At 39.8% G+C, this 21584-nt stretch overlaps 1 protein-coding gene across 1 annotated transcript; it reads right to left on the bottom strand.

Annotated features, from left to right (window-relative positions):
- Positions 1–601: 601 nt before the first annotated feature.
- LOC120742662 lies at positions 602–3781 on the bottom strand. The gene is made up of 2 exons (XM_040046087.1): positions 1953–3781; positions 602–1494 (listed from the first exon to the last, which is right to left on the bottom strand). The coding sequence occupies exons 1-2, from the start codon at positions 2637–2639 to the stop codon at positions 1219–1221; spliced, it is 963 nt and encodes a 320-aa protein (XP_039902021.1). The 5' UTR covers positions 2640–3781; the 3' UTR covers positions 602–1218.
- Between the last annotated feature and the right edge of the window lie 17803 nt (positions 3782–21584).

Genomic DNA, 21584 nt, shown 5'->3' with positions numbered 1-21584 from the left:
CAAAAAGCTTAAAATGCTCATGTAAATGAACCCAGAGTTAAGAAAAGAAAAGAAAAGAAAGAAAAACATAAAAACTCTTTGGAAGCAAAATGTTTCAGGTGAAACTTCTGTCCCACTGTGACGACTCTGAGAATAGACTGAGTCTGTATTGATCTCTCAGTGCATTATGTGCTGAGTCAGTTGAATCTGACACTGCTTGCTGCCACACACTGCTCTAGTGTGTACACACACCTATCTAACAGATAGCCATATAAGGTAATGTTTACATCCAGGACATCAGTGTAACCAGCAAACAAAGAGAAATAAAACTGTGAGAGATTCTGTTCTTGAGTGATTCATGCAGGCAGATCCTGATTATATCAGCACAGCTTTTAATTTCTTATTTCCTCATGTTCACAGAGTATCTTCACTCCACATGTAGAGTTGGCTCCACTACCCCGAATGCTGAACTACAAACCAAGTCCAGCATAGCTTAGCTTTCTTTGCATTAGCTGGCTCATAAAACCTCAGTCAGATATAAACTTCACAAACACCTGGCAGGAGTTTGTGGAGGACCTGAGCTTCCTCCTCTCCCTGGGCATCGTCTGCTACGTCAGTGAGGTCCTGCCTTTCTCAAGGTGGAGGCAGTAAAATAAATGAAGATCCTTGTGTAGAACAAAGACCCTGTTTGCTCTGTTACAAGCTTTATACTGCTGATATTTTGCATCTTTGATTTTCATTGTTTTCTCCCCACTTGTTATTTACTCAAATGTTTTTGATATGAACTTTTTTTTCCCTTGTTGTCTTTATTTTACACAAATACCTGCAGCTGTTGTTTAAAAATGTCTCGCTATGTGCAATAAATGAATAAAATCTCTTAATGACTGTAATCTTCATCAGGTTAGAGTGTCAGTTTGTTATTATCTCAACTTTATTGGCAAACAGCAGCTTCCCTGAGATTTTTATAAAGAGCAAAGTAAACAGAGTGAAGACTGTAAATCTCTATAAACAAACAGGACATGTGCTCGCTGTAAATGAATAATTTTAATATAAAAGGGGACTAAATAAGTAAGCAGAATAAACAATAAAGCAGTTCTGAAGAATGAAGAATTTTGTAAAGTTGTCTGAGGAGCTTTGAAAGAAAGCGACTGGACGTTCACCTCTTCTTCTCCACTTTAAGGGTTGAGTTGTTTTTCGTTTTCAGCTCATCATTTATAAAGTCAGGGTTCCCGTTTGACTTTAGCATGTGTTGTTGGTCACAGTCTGATTCTCTGCTCTCTTCAGCCCCTCCTCCTCCTCTTTGCCGTTGCAGAGGTGTCCATCACCGTTGTTGATGCTAACATTTTTCAAGTTTATTTCTTCCTGCTCTGAGGATCCTCCACTGAAACCTTGAGTGCGCACATTGAATTTCCTGTTCCTCAGAAACCAGCAGAGCCAAACAAGCAGGGCAACGATCACAAATACAGCTGCTGTTATGAAGAATGTTCTCCACGACCAGTCGGAGCACTCTGATGGCTGCAGAGGACAAGAAGACAGAGCAGAAATGTTAGTTAGCAGTTTTAACTGACTTTAAATGCTTTCAGTTAAAGTGAAAATAAAACATTTTACACCGTAAAGCTTAACGTAAGGATGAGATCTTTATGTGCTGCCACAACTGGTGAGACTGAAGGTTGGACAGCAGATGTGGTGACATTAAAATTGCAGAAAATTGTAGAATTTCGGTCAAACAGGAAAAACAGGGGCTTCTGGTTTTTATGGAGCTTCTGCGACCATCATGACACTGACTATGAGGCTCTGAAAGAGCTGCTTCCACCGAGTTATCAAAGCCCATGACTGCCATAAAGGCCTCCCCCGATCATCAGAATACATTTCTTGTTGAGCTGGGCTCTGTTATCTGTGTGGTTGGAAATATACCTCAGTAGACCTTTAATGTTCACAGTGAAGTCTAAAACTAATGCAGTCTGTGTTCTTACCCTCTCTGTGGTTGTAGGCTGTGATGTGGTGCTTGGTGGTGTGGAGACGTGCAGGCGGACAGCGGAGCGGTGTTTCTCCACTTTGTCGATGTCACAGTAATAAACTCCTCCGTCTCTCGCCTCGGTTCGCTTTATGATGAGGGACAGGTTTGCTCGTTGGTCCCAGTCTGATGGTATTGAGACCCGGCTTTCATCAAAGCTTTTTCCATATGTGGTTTTCCCCGACCGGACATCCAGCACCACCTCTCCATCTCTCCTCCAGCGCACAGACTTCACCCACTGACCTGCTGTGATGGAGCGGCACGGGAGGATGGCATCCTCGCCCTCGTGTACAAAAACATCAGAAGGTATGAATACCTGCAGCTGTGCACTCTCTTCTTTCTTGTTGTTGCAGTCAAACTCGTAATAGCCTTCATCACTGATATCTGCACTTGTCAGTATCACAGAGTTGCTGCTTTGGAAAAACCTGCTAATATAACCTGGAGCCGGCTTCCAGCTGCCGTCGAGATCCCCGACCGAATGGAGGCTGTTGTCCTGCAGGCGACGTTTCAGCGTGCCTCTTCCTTTCATGCACTCCTCTGTGAGGGGAAACGTTACATCGTCTCCTGCAGCGGCTTGAATCAGTTTCCCAGAAACGCCGCTGATAAAAAGAAGAGGAATGAGCACAAAGAAGACAGAAAGTCTCATCTTGTCAGTGCGGGAGCGAAGTGAACCACCAGGAGTTCACTCGCCTTTTATATACAAGTGCCTCTGGTTGCGTCAACTTTGTACCACCGGTCGTCTAATTCATGGGTGAATTCCACCTTCTTGTGAGTCATTCATGCTACTGTCTGTGTGTGTGTGTGTGCGTGTGTGTGTGTGTGTGCGCGCGCGCGCGTGGCTGAAAGCCTGTCTGTGTCTTTGTTACTGCAGCACTCATCTTTCAGGCTGAGGGGAAATCTCTGTTGGCGTGTCAGGTTTCTTATTAAAATAATGCTGGAAAACAGCCTGATTGACATTACACGTTCCTCAGTTTAATTTATGTATGGATATGTGACATCACTTATCTTTAATGGACCTCCACTGTTTATGTCTAACAGTGGAGGTCTAATAGCTCAGAGAGAGAACTTCTGTGGCGGTCCCAGACACTGGATGCTTTTATATCAATAAAACTAAACTCTGACCATTTATTCTTACATGGCTGTGGCTTTACTGAAGTGTGGTGAACAAATGTCATTTTCGTTGTATCTCACAAGTTCATGAGTGGAGAGCTCAGGCTTGTTGGCTTTGTTTGTGAGACCTGCTAAGTTGCATGACTCATATTGAAGATCGAGCTGCTGACTGCAGTGTTAAATCTGAAAAGCTGAAAGCAGGGAAATGAGAGTAACACATTTATGGGCAAACGTTTGCCAGTGTTTTGGCCAACATCCTGAGACTGAAGCTTTTTGTAGCAAAATATAAAGAAGTAGAGTGTCTTTGCTCCTTTTTTGTTCTCAAACTGTTCTCCTCTAGAAGCTCAGTCTGGCTGGAGTTCGTTTTTTTTCTCCCTGTCTTCCCTCATGAATTACATATTTCATTGTTTCCATCCTACCTCTCTCCGACCTGCCCTAATATGATGTCTGTGAAATGAATGTACGGACGGAAGGGGGTCCAATTTCACTGCATATTTGTCACTGCACATGACAAATAAAGGGCTATCTATCTATCTGTGATGTGTAAGTTGAATCTGTTGTCTTTTTTTTAAAGCTTCTGTTTGGAAAGATGAACCTTTAACATAAACTGAAGCCCATCATAGTACAGATGGTCTCTGTTAAAACTGAGATTTGAATCTCAATGAGATTTTTACCTGGATAAATAAAGGATTCATAAAATATAACACTACAATCAACAAATCAAACAGGAGGTCTGTATGTGGACTGGAGGCACTTTTTTGAAAACATCCAACATCCTCACTCTGACAGGAAGTAGACAGTTTATTTAGAAAATATATATACAAATATAGGCATAGATGCAATGAAACAGATCAAATGAAGTTTTAATCTAAAATCATATGTGAATGGTCACATATGATTGTCCCGCGGACGGTAATCATATCACGGACTAGCACAGACCTTCCCAAAGTGTGGGGCCCGCCCCCTAGGGGAGGCGCAGAGCCATTGCAGGGGGGGGCGCGGTATGAAAAGGGGAAAAAAAAACAATGCTTGGACACTGCTAGCTCAGGACACCTACAGAAACGCAAAGCAGGAGATGAAGCATAGCTGAATATGTTTCCAAACCAACTTCATTCTAAGCCAAAGACTAGAAAATATGGTGAAGCATATCTGCCCTTTGGCTTCACCTGCACAAGTGCCGAGGTAGGTCTCCCCTGCAGAATTGGTTTTCCCTTTAGTCGGGAGCAGCACTGGGCTGTTTAAATCACGGACAAACAGTATCCCACATTCTTGATTTTTACTTTACAAACACTTCTTGTAATGACTAACTACTCCTGACATTTTGGCATTTCCAGTGGAAATTGGCCGACATATCCTCAGCATAACCATGTATAATATCCACAAAACTTACAAAGAGGTTATACACACACAATACTGTAATATTATGTTGAAGCACAGAACGTATCACTCCGCGAGGCGCCTGCCTACGATAGCCGTAATGCTCCGACAATCCATCAAGCAGTGCGGCTTCGTAGCTTAGCAAAGTCGTACTAAAACATTTGACAGATTTTCGAGTGCCGTGTACATAAAATCGTTTCGAGGTCAGTAAACACAACCAGAATTCATACATAAGGCACACAGGATTATAAGGGGCACTGTCGATTTTCAGAAAAATCAAAGGATTGATTTTAAGTGTGCCATATTTTCCAAACAACACGGTAATAACGACGGCCCGCTAGCATGCTCTACCAAAAATAGTGCTTTGTTGTGTATCTGACGGGCGAAAGCTAAACCAGTTCCACACCAGTGAAGTTGCAGCATTTTTACAAACCAATTCTGGTTCATCTGTTTCATTTCGCTCTTCTCATTCTGAGTCGCCGCCATGTACGTATGTAAACAAAGGCACTGCGCATGCACGTTTTACCCATATTCTATCACGATATTTAATTTTCTCATCGTTGCCCAAAATTACACCGGTATTACCGTGAATGGTATGATACAGCCCAGCGCTACTCACTATATAGTAATGATACTAATGATTATATGCTTGATTATATGCATATAGTAATGCATATAATCATGATTATATGCAATCAATGATTATATGCATATAGTAATGATTATATGCTCCAAAGGAAGAGGTTCAATAAAAATACTTTTTTTTCAGTCAAACACAAAATATTAAACCACATTTAAATCAATGATCGAATTAATGACACTCACCAATTTTCTTATCATGTGCACACAGCAGGATCATGAGGGTCATTACTAAAGAGACCAAAAAGAGTTACAGATTACAAAAAATCTGTGTTATATATGTTATGTGTTTTAAGATCTCATAACTGGTACATAAAAATAGAAATAAAGAAAATTGTGCAATTTTTTTGCATTCAATAAACTATTCTATTAGGGTTTAATGAATTAGTTGTAGTTAAGCTTTTATGTGGAAATAGACACAGTTTTAGGCACAGAGCTCTGACCTCCATCATGTGTTGTTGCTGACTGTATGGACAACTGATAAATGTAAAGGCAGTCAGCATGGGGCGTTTTCCTGCGTGGCTTCTTCCTGCAGCTAAAGACATACTAAACAAAAATAGCTTTCAAAGCACCCATGTTGCATTCAAGTTACCCACAGTGTTTCAGATCATTATCAAATGAGAAAAAAAAGACAGACTGCTGCTCTCAATGTGAAATGCAGTCATGTGGTATTTCTCATGCTCACCTTCATCCACCCACTGACAAAATGGAAAATTTTATGAAATAAAATTAAAAGCAACTACAGATTGCTAAGATTTTAGAAAGAGTTGTGATGAACCATTTGTCTTGGACAAATATGGTGTGCTTGGAGAGGAGAATGTTGTATTTTGCTGACGTTGGATATGCCTTCTGTTAACCACCACATGTTTTTATATGCTGAAATATTCAATGTCCATATCTGGATTTGTTCTGGATTCACATGAATTCACATGATATCTGTGTGAACAGTGTTTTTCTGGGGCTGTTTCCAAATACAGGTCATTGTCCTCTTCTCTTGGGTATTATATGCCACAAGGTTATGTAATGGGACCATTTTTTTTCTTTAAATTTGTGTCTACTCCATCTTTAGTAACTTTAAGGACATGTGTTATCACTGCTAATTCAATTATATAGCTCTTTTAAGGGCCACGATGTTTCAAAGCTGTAGGTCCTGAATAGGTGCTTAGATTCCATTAAAAGTTGGATGGTTGACAATTTTCTCTGACTTAATGATCAAAAAAACAACACGTCCTTGTTTGTGCCCCTCAGATATTTGTGCCCAATGAGTGCTCTGGGTACCAGTATAATATTTGCTCAATCATCTCGCTGGCTCCTCATTGAATACAGATTGTCCAAACTCAAAGACTTCTCCAAATGCGTACTTAATTTCCCCAGATTTTAAGAATGGGTTGGGTTTATCCTTCCTGGCCCAACCCTATCCCAGAATTCATAGCGCGGCTCAGCCAATTCCAGTTTCCAACGGCTCTAGCCGGCGAGAACAGTGAACTCCAGGCACATCGTTCACAAACCCTCCGCGGTCTTTCGCTACTCAGGTTTAACATGATATATAAGTCACTTAGATAACTTAAAAATGTTATTGTTTGGCTTTTTTCAGTGTTTTATTTGTTCCTGAGTAAATCGGTTTGACTTAGATTAAAGTTATAGTTTTGACACAGCTGAATAAACATTTAACAGAAAACTGATTAAACAGAAGTGTGAGATGGTTGAGAATTTACTCCTGTGTCCTGTTATATTTGAGATCAGACGGCTGAGATAATTAAACTCCACCGAGACAATCTCCAAATTTCATTAAAACTTTAATAAACTATCATCTTGTCTTTATTTTTAGTTAGCACATACCTTAAACACTTCAAGCTGTAAGCTAATGATAGTTATATAAGAGCAGATGCTGGTGCAATAAGCTGTACGTTTTACGTCCTATGGATGCATGATCTGATTAGTCAACTAATTGCAAAGATAATCGATTAGTTGACTATCAAAATAATTGTTTGTGGCACCCCTAGTGGCCACCAGACTCTGGACCTCTCTTACTCCGAGCTTGAGGTCAGTGGACTCTTTCAAGAAACAACTAAAAACTCATCTTTTCAGACTTGCATTTAGTTAATTCTTCTTTTTTTCCCCCTGGTATTTTGCACTGGTAGTTTGTCCTGAAGCAGTTTGTAAATTTGTCTTGAAAGGTTCTTTAGAAATAAAATTTTAATTACTTACTTGATATATGATATAAGATAAGACAAGTCAAGACATTCTTTCTTAGTCCACATCCAAGCAGTGGACAGGAACAAATAAACAGATTCAGCATAACCTGATAGACTCGATGAGCAACCTGGTGAAACAGCAAGCCCAGTGCCTGCCAGACTTGGTGCAAACGTTTGAAATGATTTTGGATTTTCTCTAATCCACACAGGGTCGAAAGGGACTACATGCTGGTGGCATAATTCTGGCTGGATACTTAACCACTCTTTTAGCAGAACCCTTTAAACTGGTTAGTTTCTGGAACAAACTTTGCTTTTAAGCATAGTTCACAAATTTTCAGGAGGGATGTACTGATTTGGGCTTTCACTACAAGTTGTAAAAACATGTGTTCATTCTAGAAGTTGTATGTATGGCGAAATTTTGCTTTTGACTACTCTAATTGATTTCACCAGCGCTTCCTTCCCCTGCTGTGCAGCGGTAAATATTGCAGCATTTTCTCAAAGGCAGATATAAAGTTGCATTCAGTTTGACATTGAATATATATGGATTCAAAGAAAGGAAACAAGCAAAAACAGAAAAAAATCACTTGATGATGCTGTATAAATATTTCAGTACAAAGTAAGTCATTTATAAACAGGAAATGGTGTGAGTTAGGTTGACATGGCATTTTTTCTAGTGATTTCATGATGCACCTGCTTCTAGATTTTTAAAAACACACAATGCAAACTTTTCTGCCATTGCCTGCACTGTTTCCTGTATCATGACAGTTAAAGTTAAATGGTCAGTGGAGTGGTTCTTGTGCTTTTCTACTTTGAGCACTCTACACAACTTGTCTCATTCATACAAGCACTTTTTGTATGCTTCTTCTCCGCAAGTGCTTTTTATCTAACGTTCACATACATTCATACTATAACTCATGAATTCAGAGATCAACTTGAGATTTGTATCTTGTCCAACGATATTTGACAGATCGGAACTGAGCCACGAACCTTCCAATTAAAACCTTCCTGCTCTACTTTCTGAGCCACAAAAAAAGCAAGTGATACTTCTCACTCCCCTTCAGGGAACCTGGTCTTCCATGTGACACGAGTTCCACTTCACTAACTAGCATCTGACACGTGGGTGAATAGTGCACAGTGAAGGACCCCTAGCAGCAGAGGACAAGTCATGATCATAATGGTAAATACAGTCCAAAAACCAGGATTGGAGAAGGACTCATTGAGTGTTTGTGTTTGAAAAATGGTTAAAGTTTGTTTGGAAGGGGAGTTTCTTAATGTGATTCATTTAATCTTATTTCAGGTCCAGGTCTCTCTTGGAAATGAGATTTTTAGTCTAAGTTATAGAATATCAAAAGATTACCTTTTTTTAAAATCATGACAACATCCAAAGGAAACTACTTTAGTATTACTTAGAAAAACAAACGTTTTTCTCATACTTGATTCAGTTTATATTTAATACAACACATTTTAACAAAAGATTTATAAATGCACACATTTTGGGAACCATTTTTAATTCTTTTGCAAATTTTAATTTTCTGCAAATACAATTTTGTAGCATCCATGACACTTTTCTTATGTAATTGTACTCATACAATTACAAATCAGACACTGAACTTTGTATGTATTAAAAACAATGAGGGTCTACCTGCCAGCTGCATCCACCTCAACACATGCAACTGTTATATGAAAGCGTATAACAATTTATACGCATTCATACTGAACTCAACTGACAATTACAAAAACCATAAATGATAAATTTGGGTTGTCTTCACTCTTACCCAGATGTGATCGTGTCTTCAGGCAGTCCTCTGTAAGGTACATGTTCAACTTTTATTTTCTGTCGTGCAAAATTGCAGTCACCTCAAGGCACTTGATAATTTAAGGTAAAGACCTTCCAGTAACACAGAAAAACCCTTATCAATAGATAGCACAAAATTACAATAAAGAAGTTGTTTACCAAAAAAAGGCAGCTAATAAAACCCCCCAAACTTGATTACATGAAATAGCATTTAAAGATGTATCGAATGAAAGGTTGGAAGAGCAGTGGTACTCCTACATAAAACCCATCACTACATAGCCAGTCACTAGCCAGTGAATAAGAAACTGACATTTTTCAACAATATGCACCAAATAAATGTAATAAATGTCAAATGTAGCACATTTTCACTTAAAAAATTAGCAAAGTAGCTGTAATTCCAGGTTTCTAAAGCAAAAAACAAAAAAAGTTAATTTAACAGATCAATTTTCACATTTTAATGTGACCTTTACTTAATTTTCATGAAACCATTTAATTTTAAATTTTTCGCAGTGAAGGGGGCACTATAATGGTTTGGGTGCTTTTTCCTTCAGTGGAACAACAGAGCTTCAGGAGGTGCAGGGGCATCAAACAGCTGCTGGCTATGTCCAGACATTGCAGAGCATCCCTCATGACTGAGAGCCCTCATCTGTGTGGTAACGACTGGGTTTTTCAACAGGACAGCGCTAAAGTACACAATGCCTGCATGACAAGGGACTTCTTCCAGAAGAATAACATCACTCTTTTGGACCAACCTGCATGTTCCCCTGCTTTAAATCTAATTGAGAACCTTTGGGGGTAGATGGCAAGGGAAGTTTACAAACATTTCCAGACAGTAGATGCCATTTAAGAGGTTTTTTGGAGGTGACTCAACCAAAGCTGGTGCTGTTCTTTCTTTATTTGAAATTAGGGATTGTCTTGACCTTTTATATTTTTGTCTTTGAAGATTCAAAGCAATTTTTCTAACATGAAACACAAAAGGTGCACGATTAAGACAAGACTAGTTTCAAATAATCAATGCAGCCTCTGCTGTTTATTAGATAAGCCACATGCATTATGACCCATCTGAAGAGGATTCAATCAGTTTAAAACATCAACTGATTGAATCCGTGAATCTGAAAACGTGTTTCTGAGTGAAAGAGACAGACATGTACGGACTGAACTATCTGTTCAACAGTCAGAGTGTTTCTCTAACAGGAGGACACTCTTTACACTCAACTCAGCACAGACACACCGAGGAAACAGGAGACCAGATACTAAATCCAGGATAAAGAGTTTGAGTGAAAGTGGTGTTGAAGGTGTGGAGGTGGATCAGAGTGTCAGAGGAGACACTGTAGAAGGACAGAGTGCCAGCAGGACAGTCCAGATACACTGCTACTCTGTTAGAGACAGAGGAGGAGATGGATGTTTTTCTGTTATTGTGCCAGACAGAGTAACCAAGAACATTAGAGCACCACAGACTCCAGGACTGATCATTGTATCCAAACACACAGTCATCACTGTCTCCTTTCCTTCTGATTCTTCTGTAACCCACTGATATATAAACATTTCCTTTCCACTCGACCTCCCAGTAACAGCGACCAGTCAGACCATTTCTACACAGCAGCTGAGGACGGGCATCAAATCTGTCTGGATGACCAGGATATGACTGAACCTTCTCCACACGCATCACCTTCCTGTTGTTGTCAGACAGTTTGAGTCTTTTGTTTACTGTGTTTGTGTCGATTGTGAGTTGACAGGAATCTGATGGAGAGAACAAACACAATCCAGTTGCAGTTATTGATCATCTGTCATCATCATCTGTTCATTGATTGACACTTTGATGATGACACCTGACATCAGAGATGTGAATGAGTGATGTGATAGTTTGAAGATGGTTGAATGTGTGCTGCTTTGTTTTCATGAATCGCATTAAAAACACACTTACACTTCCTCAGACCTGGTGTCAACCATTGTTCTCCAGCAGGCTCCACCCTGAAAGGAGCAGGGAGGGTCAGACCAGCACAGTCTCTTTCAGCATGCACACATGGACATTGCATGGCTCTCATACACATACTGTTTTACATAAAGGAACAGTCCAAGAGTTTCACAAATACACTTCAATCCATATGTGGATCAAACTGCTGATGATTTGGACTGATCCTGGATCTGTCAGTACACCACTGTATTGAATGAAATTGATTGATTCAAACTGTGACCTTCATTATCTTTATATTCCTCTTCTGTTTAGCTGGAAAGGACACCTCCCTGCCTTTGCTCTCATTCATGACCTTTACTATAAAAACTGTTAATGAGAGTACGGCATCAAGTCAGTCCAACTTCTGACTAAAATAAGCACCAGAGCGTTTTTTTAATCAGTCTCAGCTGCATGGTGTTAATGAAATAAAAAAGTTGGTTGTCATTAATGGTGGTAGGAGTGTAGTAGTAATAATAATGATACTAATTAGTGTTGGATATAATGCATTTCAAAGTAACACAGTACTGTCATCACATAACCTTTGTCAGTGACATTAGAATAGGATCAATTAGAAAGGCTCTTTACTGAGATTGTACATGTAAAACTAAATGATGGGTGAGCTCACTCCAAGCGTGCAGGAATCAAATATAAATAGTAGACCGCAGGCATAAACACCAAACTGGACAAATATATAGCACACATTGGGAATCAGTAATGTAACATGTAACTGTAGTCAATGCTGTAATTACATTACAGTTGTCTTGACGCAGCGTGGATAGAAAAGAAAAATCAAAAACAGGCACTTTCCTTCCTCCACACTGAGCTACAATCAGTTTTTTTTAGTTCGTGTCCCTCAGGAGGAAAATGCTGCAGTGGTTTATAGTGGAGATATACATTTGATTTTTAATGCACAAAAGTGTGATAATGAAATACACACCACATCCAGGACACAAACAACTGCATTATGCTGCTAACACAACTTTGGCTCTTTGCAACCATGTGCACAGATGGCATGCTAACACAAAGTGACAAAGCCAGAATCCAGAGCAATGTTATAGCTGTGTAGATGCTGACTAGAGTCCAGAAACCCAAGGCTGATTTTTAAACAGACAACAAAGGCAGTGATGAGCAGTCAGGCTTGGAGAATCCATTTCTACCTGCTCACTTTTCTGCAGTAGAATCACTGTGAAGTCTTTGTGCTGCTTTGTGTTGTTGCTTTTGTGTCCATACACAAAAACTATCATTAGGACAGATTTATGTGTTAGAAAAAAAGGAAGTTACCAGAAACCTTTTTTTTTAAATTTAGTAGAACTTGAAATTTTTATCAGTGAGTAAACAGTTAGTATTGTGCCCTTAGAAACATCAAATTATTCTTAGTACTTTATACTTGTAATGAATACGTTGTCCTAACACAGATATCTTAAGTAAGCTTTACTTCGTTTCTTTTTTAGGGAACGAGTTTGAATCATTTTTTTAAGTTTGGGGAACTAATTGGATTTTACAGTGAAGTGGTTCAGTTAATTCATTTATTTGGCAAATAATTAAGTAATGATTTTAAGAAAAAGGACAATTACTGTGTAATCCATGACTCTTTTGTGTAATGATCCCAACACTGGTAATGATAATAACTTATTGTTGTTTTTCTCTCATTTATTATTTTAATTCTCTCTTTTTCCTCCGCCCAAATGTGTTAATCCTGGCTTTATGCAGCCGCATTTAAACCTCTCAGATTTTCTTTACCACCTCTGTTTTGGCAGGTTTTTGTCTTTAAGTAACTTTCCATGTTCATGGGATGTCCTATTCTGCTCTGTATGCTGGATTTTTCAAAAATAAAGTTCAAAAAGAGGCAAAAACAGAAACATGGATTCTTTGTCTCAAACAGACTTGAGGCTATAATTGCTGCCAATGTTGCTTCAACAAATTACAGAGCCACAGCTGTAAATACTTGTGTGATATTATCTATCTATATATTATATTATCTATATTATATTATGTATACAGGGAGTGCAGAATTATTAGGCAAATGAGTATTTTGTCCACATCATCCTCTTCATGCATGTTGTCTTACTCCAAGCTGTATAGGCTCGAAAGCCTACTACCAATTAAGCATATTAGGTGATGTGCAACTCTGTAATGAGAAGGGGTGTGGTCTAATGACATCAACACCCTATATCAGGTGTGCATAATTATTAGGCAACGTCCTTTCCTTTGGCAAAATGGGTCAAAAGAAGGACTTGACAGGCTCAGAAAAGTCAAAAATAGTGAAATATCTTGCAGAGGGATGCAGCAGTCTCAAAATTGCAAAGCTTCTGAAGCGTGATCATCGAACAATCAAGCGTTTCATTCAAAATAGTCAACAGGGTCGCAAGAAGCGTGTGGAAAAACCAAGGCGCAAAATAACTGCCCATGAACTGAGAAAAGTCAAGCGTGCAGCTGCCAAGATGCCACTTGCCACCAGTTTGGCCATATTTCAGAGCTGCAACATCACTGGAGTGCCCAAAAGCACAAGGTGTGCAATACTCAGAGACATGGCCAAGGTAAGAAAGGCTGAAAGATGACCACCACTGAACAAGACACACAAGCTGAAACGTCAAGACTGGGCCAAGAAATATCTCAAGACTGATTTTTCTAAGGTTTTATGGACTGATGAAATGAGAGTGAGTCTTGATGGGCCAGATGGATGGGCCCGTGGCTGGATTGGTAAAGGGCAGAGAGCTCCAGTCCGACTCAGACGCCAGCAAGGTGGAGGTGGAGTACTGGTTTGGGCTGGTATCATCAAAGATGAGCCTGTGGGGCCTTTTCGGGTTGAGGATGGAGTCAAGCTCAACTCCCAGTCCTACTGCCAGTTTCTGGAAGACACCTTCTTCAAGCAGTGGTACAGGAAGAAGTCTGCATCCTTCAAGAAAAACATGATTTTCATGCAGGACAATGCTCCATCACACGCGTCCAAGTACTCCACAGCGTGGCTGGCAAGAAAGGGTATAAAAGAAGAAAAACTAATGACATGGCCACCTTGTTCACCTGATCTGAACCCCATTGAGAACCTGTGGTCCATCATCAAATGTGAGATTTACAAGGAGGGAAAACAGTACACCTCTCTGAACAGTGTCTGGGAGGCTGTGGTTGCTGCTGCACGCAATGTTGATGGTGAACAGATCAAAACACTGACAGAATCCATGGATGGCAGGCTTTTGAGTGTCCTTGCAAAGAAAGGTGGCTATATTGGTCGCTGATTTGTTTTTGTTTTGTTTTTGAATGTCAGAAATGTATATTTGTGAATGTGGAGATGTTATATTGGTGTCACTGGTAAAAATAAATAATTGAAATGGGTATATATTTGTCTTTTGTTAAGTTGCCTAATAATTATGCACAGTAATAGTCACCTGCACACACAGATATCCCCCTAAAATAGCTAAAACTAAAAACAAACTAAAAACTACTTCCAAAAACATTCAGCTTTGATATTAATGAGTTTTTTGGGTTCATTGAGAACATGGTTGTTGTTCAATAATAAAATTATTCCTCAAAAATACAACTTGCCTAATAATTCTGCAATCCCTGTATATATATATATATATATATATATATATATATATATAATTTTTTAACACATTTGTAATAAATCTCAGGCACATTTTTCAACCTGTCATTATGAGCGATTGTGCATAGTATTTTGATGTAAACAATAATAATTGAATCCATTTTGGAATAAGACATGGCAAAATGTGGAAGCAGTGAAGTGAAAGGCTGTGAACATTGTCTGACGCACTGCATTTACTTTGCTCTCATTCATGACTTTGTCTCTAGTAAACTGCTATCTTTGGATTCTCACCATACCTAACAAACCTCCACTGTGACAGCTTTGCTTCCATTGGAGTTCAGCCTGCGCTCTGACAAACACAAACCTCTTCCTCCACACCACAACAAATCCACACTTCCTGCTAGCTATGAATTATGGAACTGTATCTATTGTATCTATTAGGGGTGCAACAATACTCGTATCAATATTGAACCGTTCGATACAGTGCTTTCGGTTCGGTACGCATATGTATTGAACAATACAAAATTTTTTATTTATTTTATCAACTTTTCTTCTGACGATGCTGTCTGTGTTGAGCGCTCAGTGGATCTGCGTTCAACTACTCCGCCTAGGCTGCACTGTCGAGTGCAGATCCACTGAGCGCAGCGCAAGCTAGCAAGACAGAAGCTAAGCTTGTTGCAACATGGAAACTGCCTCAACGCTACCTGAAATTGAACCTCCCCCACCCTCATTCAGATCCGGTGTTCTGGGAATCCATCCTACCCGTTGTTTCTGCACATGCGCACAACACGAAATTCAGTGGCAAATTGTCCTACCTTTGTGAATATTAGCTAGAAAAATGCTCTGACCAGGTAATATTAACTGCCAAACCAACCTACCTTTGTGAATGTCACCTACAAGCATACTTAAACTGCTAAAATTTTGTGGCAAATCGTCCTACTTTTGTTAATCTGAGCTAGAAGCATACTTTAATAGCTACATTTCAGTGGCGAACCATCCTACCTTTCTGAATATGAGCTAGAAGCGTACTTTAACAGCTAAAATTCAGTGGTAAATCATCCTACCTTTGTTAATAACAGCTACACACATACTCTGACGGGTAAAATTAAGTGCCAAACCATGCTACCTTTGTGAATGTTACCTACAAGCATACTTTAACGGGTAAAATGAAGTGGCAAACCATCCTGGCTGTATGCATATGAGCTACAAGTATACTCTGATGGGCAAAGTTAAGTGGCAAACTGTCATACCTACTTAAATTGGTGCTGGAATTACTCTGTGACAGCAGAAATGTGCATAAACTACTTACGGTAGGACGTTTTGCCAAAGTAGGATGGTTTGTCAGAACACCGGCGTTTGGAACTATCTTGGTTTTCATGTGAAGTATGACCCTGATGGTAAGCGCGTCATGGACAAAAGTAAAACAGTATGTCGATGTGCCACGCAATGCTCAATTGGTGGGAACTAGTGCGTTAGCGCAATTAGCTTGTTAACGTGTTGATGCCGTCCAGCCCCACGCACGGGGCGATCCGCGGTAACTCGTTAACGGAGATTTGCCGCGTTACGGCGTTAAAGTCATTTTAACGAGATTAACACTGACAGCACTAGTGGGAACACAACGAATATGACTGCACATTTACTCCGACATCATCCTAGTGCAAAGACAAATGGAAGCAGACAAAAACAACAAGCACGCATGCTACAAACTTTACCCGAATCGTTTAGACAGCCGTTAGCACATGATTCTCCTTATGGGGACCTGATATGTTTAATATGCTGCTGAGAATATAGCCCAAAAGAAGCGTATAATATAGCTTTTGTTTTGGAAAGAGACATTTCTCTGTAATAAACTCTCTTTTCCAAAGATGAGTGATTTCTCGATCAGATAGATTTATTTTAATATTTTGTTGTTTCAGCAACATTAAATTTAAAAACTGTACTTTTGAGTTAAAATATATATTTATAATTTTAATAAATGACAAATTAAAAAGGAATGAACATTTTTTTGTATCGAAAAAATATCGAACCGTGACACCAAAGTATCGAACCGAACCGTGAATTTTGTGTATCGTTGCACCCCTAGTATCTATGTCCTCTGCTTTCATAAAGGATGCTCCAGTAGTATCTCCTCTTCTAAAGGAGGTAATTGTCATGGTACAGTGTCTGCCTGGCTCTCCCTGTGTGGCTACATGTGTGTTTTTGTTTTTGCCTCTGCTCTCTCTTGCTCTCGCTCCTTCCCCTCTCTGTTCTCCCTTTGTTTTCCACTATGCCTGGGCGGAGCTCATTATGGGCTCCCGCCCTTGGCCCACGCACCTGCCACTCCACACCTGAGAGTGATCTCCCTGATGACCTACCCTGGACTATTTATGACAGCAGTTTGGTGTTATTCCTCGCTAGACCATTGTAGACTGCAGTTAGTAACTGTCAGTAGAATCTAGCTTTCTCCCATGATTTTTTTTTCCCTCGCCAACTTTTTTTCTCTTGTAAATAGATTTCCCCGAAGCCTGCCCTCATGTCCCTTGGATTTTTCCCCGTGTGTTCGTCTCAGTGGAGAGTGTGTGGATTACTGGAGCGTTTTGTGGATTACTGCCTGTGGAATGTTCTGTAGAGTCCAAGTGAATCTCTGAGTGAGAGCGGAGTGTCTGTGCCTGTTTTCCCCAAGCCCTGTGAATCCCTGGAGCTCTGGTTTTTCCCTTCACCGTGTAAATATTCACCTGGTGTTTGTGTAAAGAATAAAATTTGTAAATATACTGTCAGCGGTCTGCACGTGAGTCCGTTCGGTCAGCCATGACAAAAATAAAGGAAGCAATGAAGCACCTTTCCTCAGTATTTGGAGAATTCAAGCAGCTCTTATTGTTTTTTTCATGCTTCCTGTGCTGCTTTGGATTTCGGTTTGATGGACTTGTGTCTTTTGGCCACTAAAGGCTCCTTTTGTCACTTCCTCACCTGCCTTTGCATCTTTCACCTGTCCTCAGTATTATTTTACCTTTCATACAGAGCATTTCAGGGTCAGGCTCCTGTGTATGTAGTCCATCTCCACCATCACTCTTCATCTCACTCACTTAGTTCAAACATGACAAATTTACTGTCTGTCCCACAGACCTACCTAAAGGTCATCAAACTTCTTAGACTGTGCCCCTTTCTCATTTCTCACTTTGTACATCCTCCACTGCTCTCCTCATATCTTAGCCCCTCCCACCAGAGACGTGAGCAGAGGAGCCAAGGAAAGGACACGAGGAGAGAGGAGTCATGGAAAGAGGTAATCCAGAGAAATCCAACAATTTATTTTCACTTATTTAATTCATCTAGTTACTTTAGAGGCTCTTAAATGAAGGATTTTGTTAAGAAAATGTTTTAGTTCCTCACATTTTTATAAAATCTTTTTGTTCAACCCACTGAATTAAAGCTGAAAGTTTGAACTTCAACTGCATTTGAGTTTTTTCCTTTAAAATTCACTTTGGTAACCAAAATTACAAAATGTTGTCTCTGTCCAAATATTTATGGACCTAACTGTATATCTACTTTTAATTAAAATCTCAATTCGTGTTATCAGTTATCATTAATGTTCCTGCAAACAGACTCGTTGGAGACCCCCTACATAAAGATCCATGCACTATCCAACTAGACTAGTGTGTCTGTCCCTAAAAATACTCCTCCATGTGTGATTGTTCATGTCTCATCTGCAGGACACAAACAGGAAGTGAGTGAAGGACACAGGAAATGTTTCCAACTCTTCCTCCTCTATCAGACATTCTCTTCATACCTGAGAGTGTCCAGTGGATCCTTCAATCCAGCCGACAGCAGTTTCATTCCTGAGTCTCCTGGATGATTGTAGCTAAGGTCCAGCTCTCTCAGATGGGAGGGGTTGGAGTTCAGAGCTGAGACCAGAGAAGTACAGCCTTCCTCTGTGATCAGACAGCCTGACAGACTGCAGACACACAAAACATGAATCCATCTGTGAACAATGACTTTCTGTTTGTCAGATACAATAACATTATCCATTTACGTCCATTCAGTTTAATTTAACTTTATTTATAAGTGACTGTTTCCGGATAAGGTACCGGACTCCGCAATACAACTACCGGGGTTCTCTGTGCACCGTGCAGACAGGTCACAGGATCTTACTGGTAAAAGCAGAGGCGGTGGTGTGTGTTTCATGATCAACAACAGCTGGTGTGATTATGCGAACGTGCACCCGATCAAATCCTTCTGCTCACCGGACCTGGAATACCTGATGATTAAGTGCCGGCCATTCTGGCTACCGAGGGAATTCACAGCAGTGATTATTACGGCTGTTTACATTCCCCCACAAGCCAACACTGACCGAGCATTCAGGGAACTGTACAGTGCGATCAGCAGTGAGGAAACCGCACACCCAGAGGCGGCGTTTATCATGACCGGGGACTTTAACAAAGGAAACCTGAAGAAAGTTTCACCAAAACTCCACCAACACATCCATTTCAACACTCGTGGAGACCGGCACATGTCCAACTACCAACCTCTGTATATTTTATATACTATATTTTATTGTTTACTCTATTTTATTAATATCTATTAATTTGTAAAATATGTATATACACACACACACACACACACACACACACACACACACACACACATATTTAGTATACAAATTCAGTAATATGCATACACTCTTATATTGTACATATATTTATTCATATAATTCTCAGATTTAGCCATTCTTATATTTAGCTTGTTCTTATGGTATTGTATTGTGAAGCTCGCATACAAGAATTTCACTCACATGTACTGTACCAGTGTACCTGCACATGTGATGTGACAATAAAAGTGATTTGATTTGATTTAACAGTGTAAGGTAACTCCCTACAATATTAGAAAGTCCCAACCATCAGGCAATCAACTGTGAGCAGTGCTTGGTAATGGTGGGAAGGAAGAACTCCCTTTGATAAAAAGATCCTACCAATGAAAACAGGCTACAGGAGAACGATCTACAATGACTGGCTGCAGGGTGAGGGGGAAGAGAAGAGATGAGCTCAGAGAGACAAGAACAAATCACAAACTAAGAAGAGAGAAGACAAAAGTTAAGAGCATGCAGTAGTGACATATAAAAACATCAGTAGTGAAAAGAGGTGGGCGGAGGAGAAAGAAGAGTATCATGGGAAGTCTTGCAACAGCCTGGGCCTATAGCAGCATAACTCAGGATCACCTGATCCACCTCTAACAATAAGCTTTATCAAAAAGGAAAGTTTGAAGCTGATCTTAAAAGTAGAGAGGGTGTCAGTCTCCTGAACGCAAACTCAGAGGAGAGTGTTCATCTGCACAAGTTTAACTTGTCACAAAAGCAGAATTCCCAGTTAAACATTATTTTGCTAAACATGAAGCTTTTACAGCTTTTCTCAGTGATCAATATATCAGGATGGGGATGGCAGTGACATCACAGATTTACCAGAATAAAATCTATGATCTCCATCTTTGTAACTCTGACACTGTGGACAGTGTTGCTGTTAGATTGGAAGTTTCCGGCACTGCAAACATTTACTGTGTCGCACACTGATCAGTTATCAATCATTATTTGACTAGAATCAATCACACTGATGGAAACGTGTGTCACAGGTGGATTTTGGAGATGTCATGACCTTTGACCTTTCTTAAGAGAGTCAGCTGTGGATTATTCATTGTTGTGTCTGATACTTAGAACTGTGAGGAAGAATGGTACACAGTTAATCGGGGTACCCTCTATCTGAATTAGGAAAGGTTGGCAGGCCGCGTGTGGGCCCACGCTGAGTATCACTGTTTGAAATGTGAACATTGTTCTGCTACAATCAATGGACTAAACCAGAGAAGAAGTAAACAGACTTTACAATGAAGATCCTCAGTGTGGATCAGTATAATATCAGCCTTGTGTCTGCAGTTTAGTGTCAGCACAACTTTCACATCATATTCATCTCAGCACAACTAAAACATGGTGACTGACCTCAGAGTTTTGAGTCCACATCCTGAACTCTCTAGAAAGCCACACAGCTGTTTCACTCCTGAATCCTGCAGGTTGTTGGAGTTCAGGTCCAGCTCTCTCAGATGGGAGGGGTTGGACTTCAGTGCTGCTACCAGATAATCACAGCTGATCTCTAACAAACCACAGCTCCCCAATCTGTATAAAGAATGAAAGATGTAAGTTTATTAGACAAAGTGTGTGCTTGAAATCAGTCAGTGTTTCATAATCTTTTCAGAGCTAAAGAAGGTTCAGAATGTAGAAGTTTAGAAAATGGAAACTCCAAACAGCTGAAGCCAACAGGAAGCAGCTTAAAAAAACACAAGAGAAAAAATCTCTGAATTTTTCACATTAAAGTTGTACATTTATCATAAAAAACATGAAAAAGTCGTTTTTTTATTCCAGGATCCCCATGTCTTTTAAAGGTGAAGTTGGAAAGAAATGGACATATTTGAAGGCCATCACCTTTTTCAGTCACATTATTAAAGCAGACAAACTACAAGCTCATTTTCATTCCAACAAGTCATCTTCTGACCTGGACTAACAACACTTGAAGAATGAATTCACACGTCAATAAACATTTTCATCAGCACAAGCAGGAAATAGCCCAAAACTGCTATTTCTCATTCTACAATTTCAACAACTGCACATGAATTATACTTCATACACAGACCCACAGTCTCTGATTGCTCTGAAATCTCACTTACAGCTAATGGAAATAAAGAAAAGTCCAGACTGACAGTTTACTGTCCTTGCCCTGAGTTTCCACGTTTTCACCAGCTAGACAGTGAGATAACGATGATTCAATATCCAGACTTATTTTCCTTTCTGTGCTCATTTATTAAAGACCGGCCTCTCACCGTGGCTCTCTCTTTGACCATCGTAAAACTGAAAGCATACGAAATATTGTGTTAGCTAACCAACATTGCAAACTAGCTTGTTACACGCTTATTGCAAGCTAACAAGATAAAACGTTCATCTTAATCATAAAAATTATCATTAAGCAAAA

Source organism: Simochromis diagramma, unplaced genomic scaffold (genome assembly GCF_900408965.1).
Source record: "Simochromis diagramma unplaced genomic scaffold, fSimDia1.1 OVJJ01000338.1, whole genome shotgun sequence".
Taxonomy (NCBI): domain Eukaryota; kingdom Metazoa; phylum Chordata; class Actinopteri; order Cichliformes; family Cichlidae; genus Simochromis; species Simochromis diagramma.
Note: the sequence above shows the minus strand (reverse complement) of the source record. Positions and strands in the feature narration are given on the sequence as shown.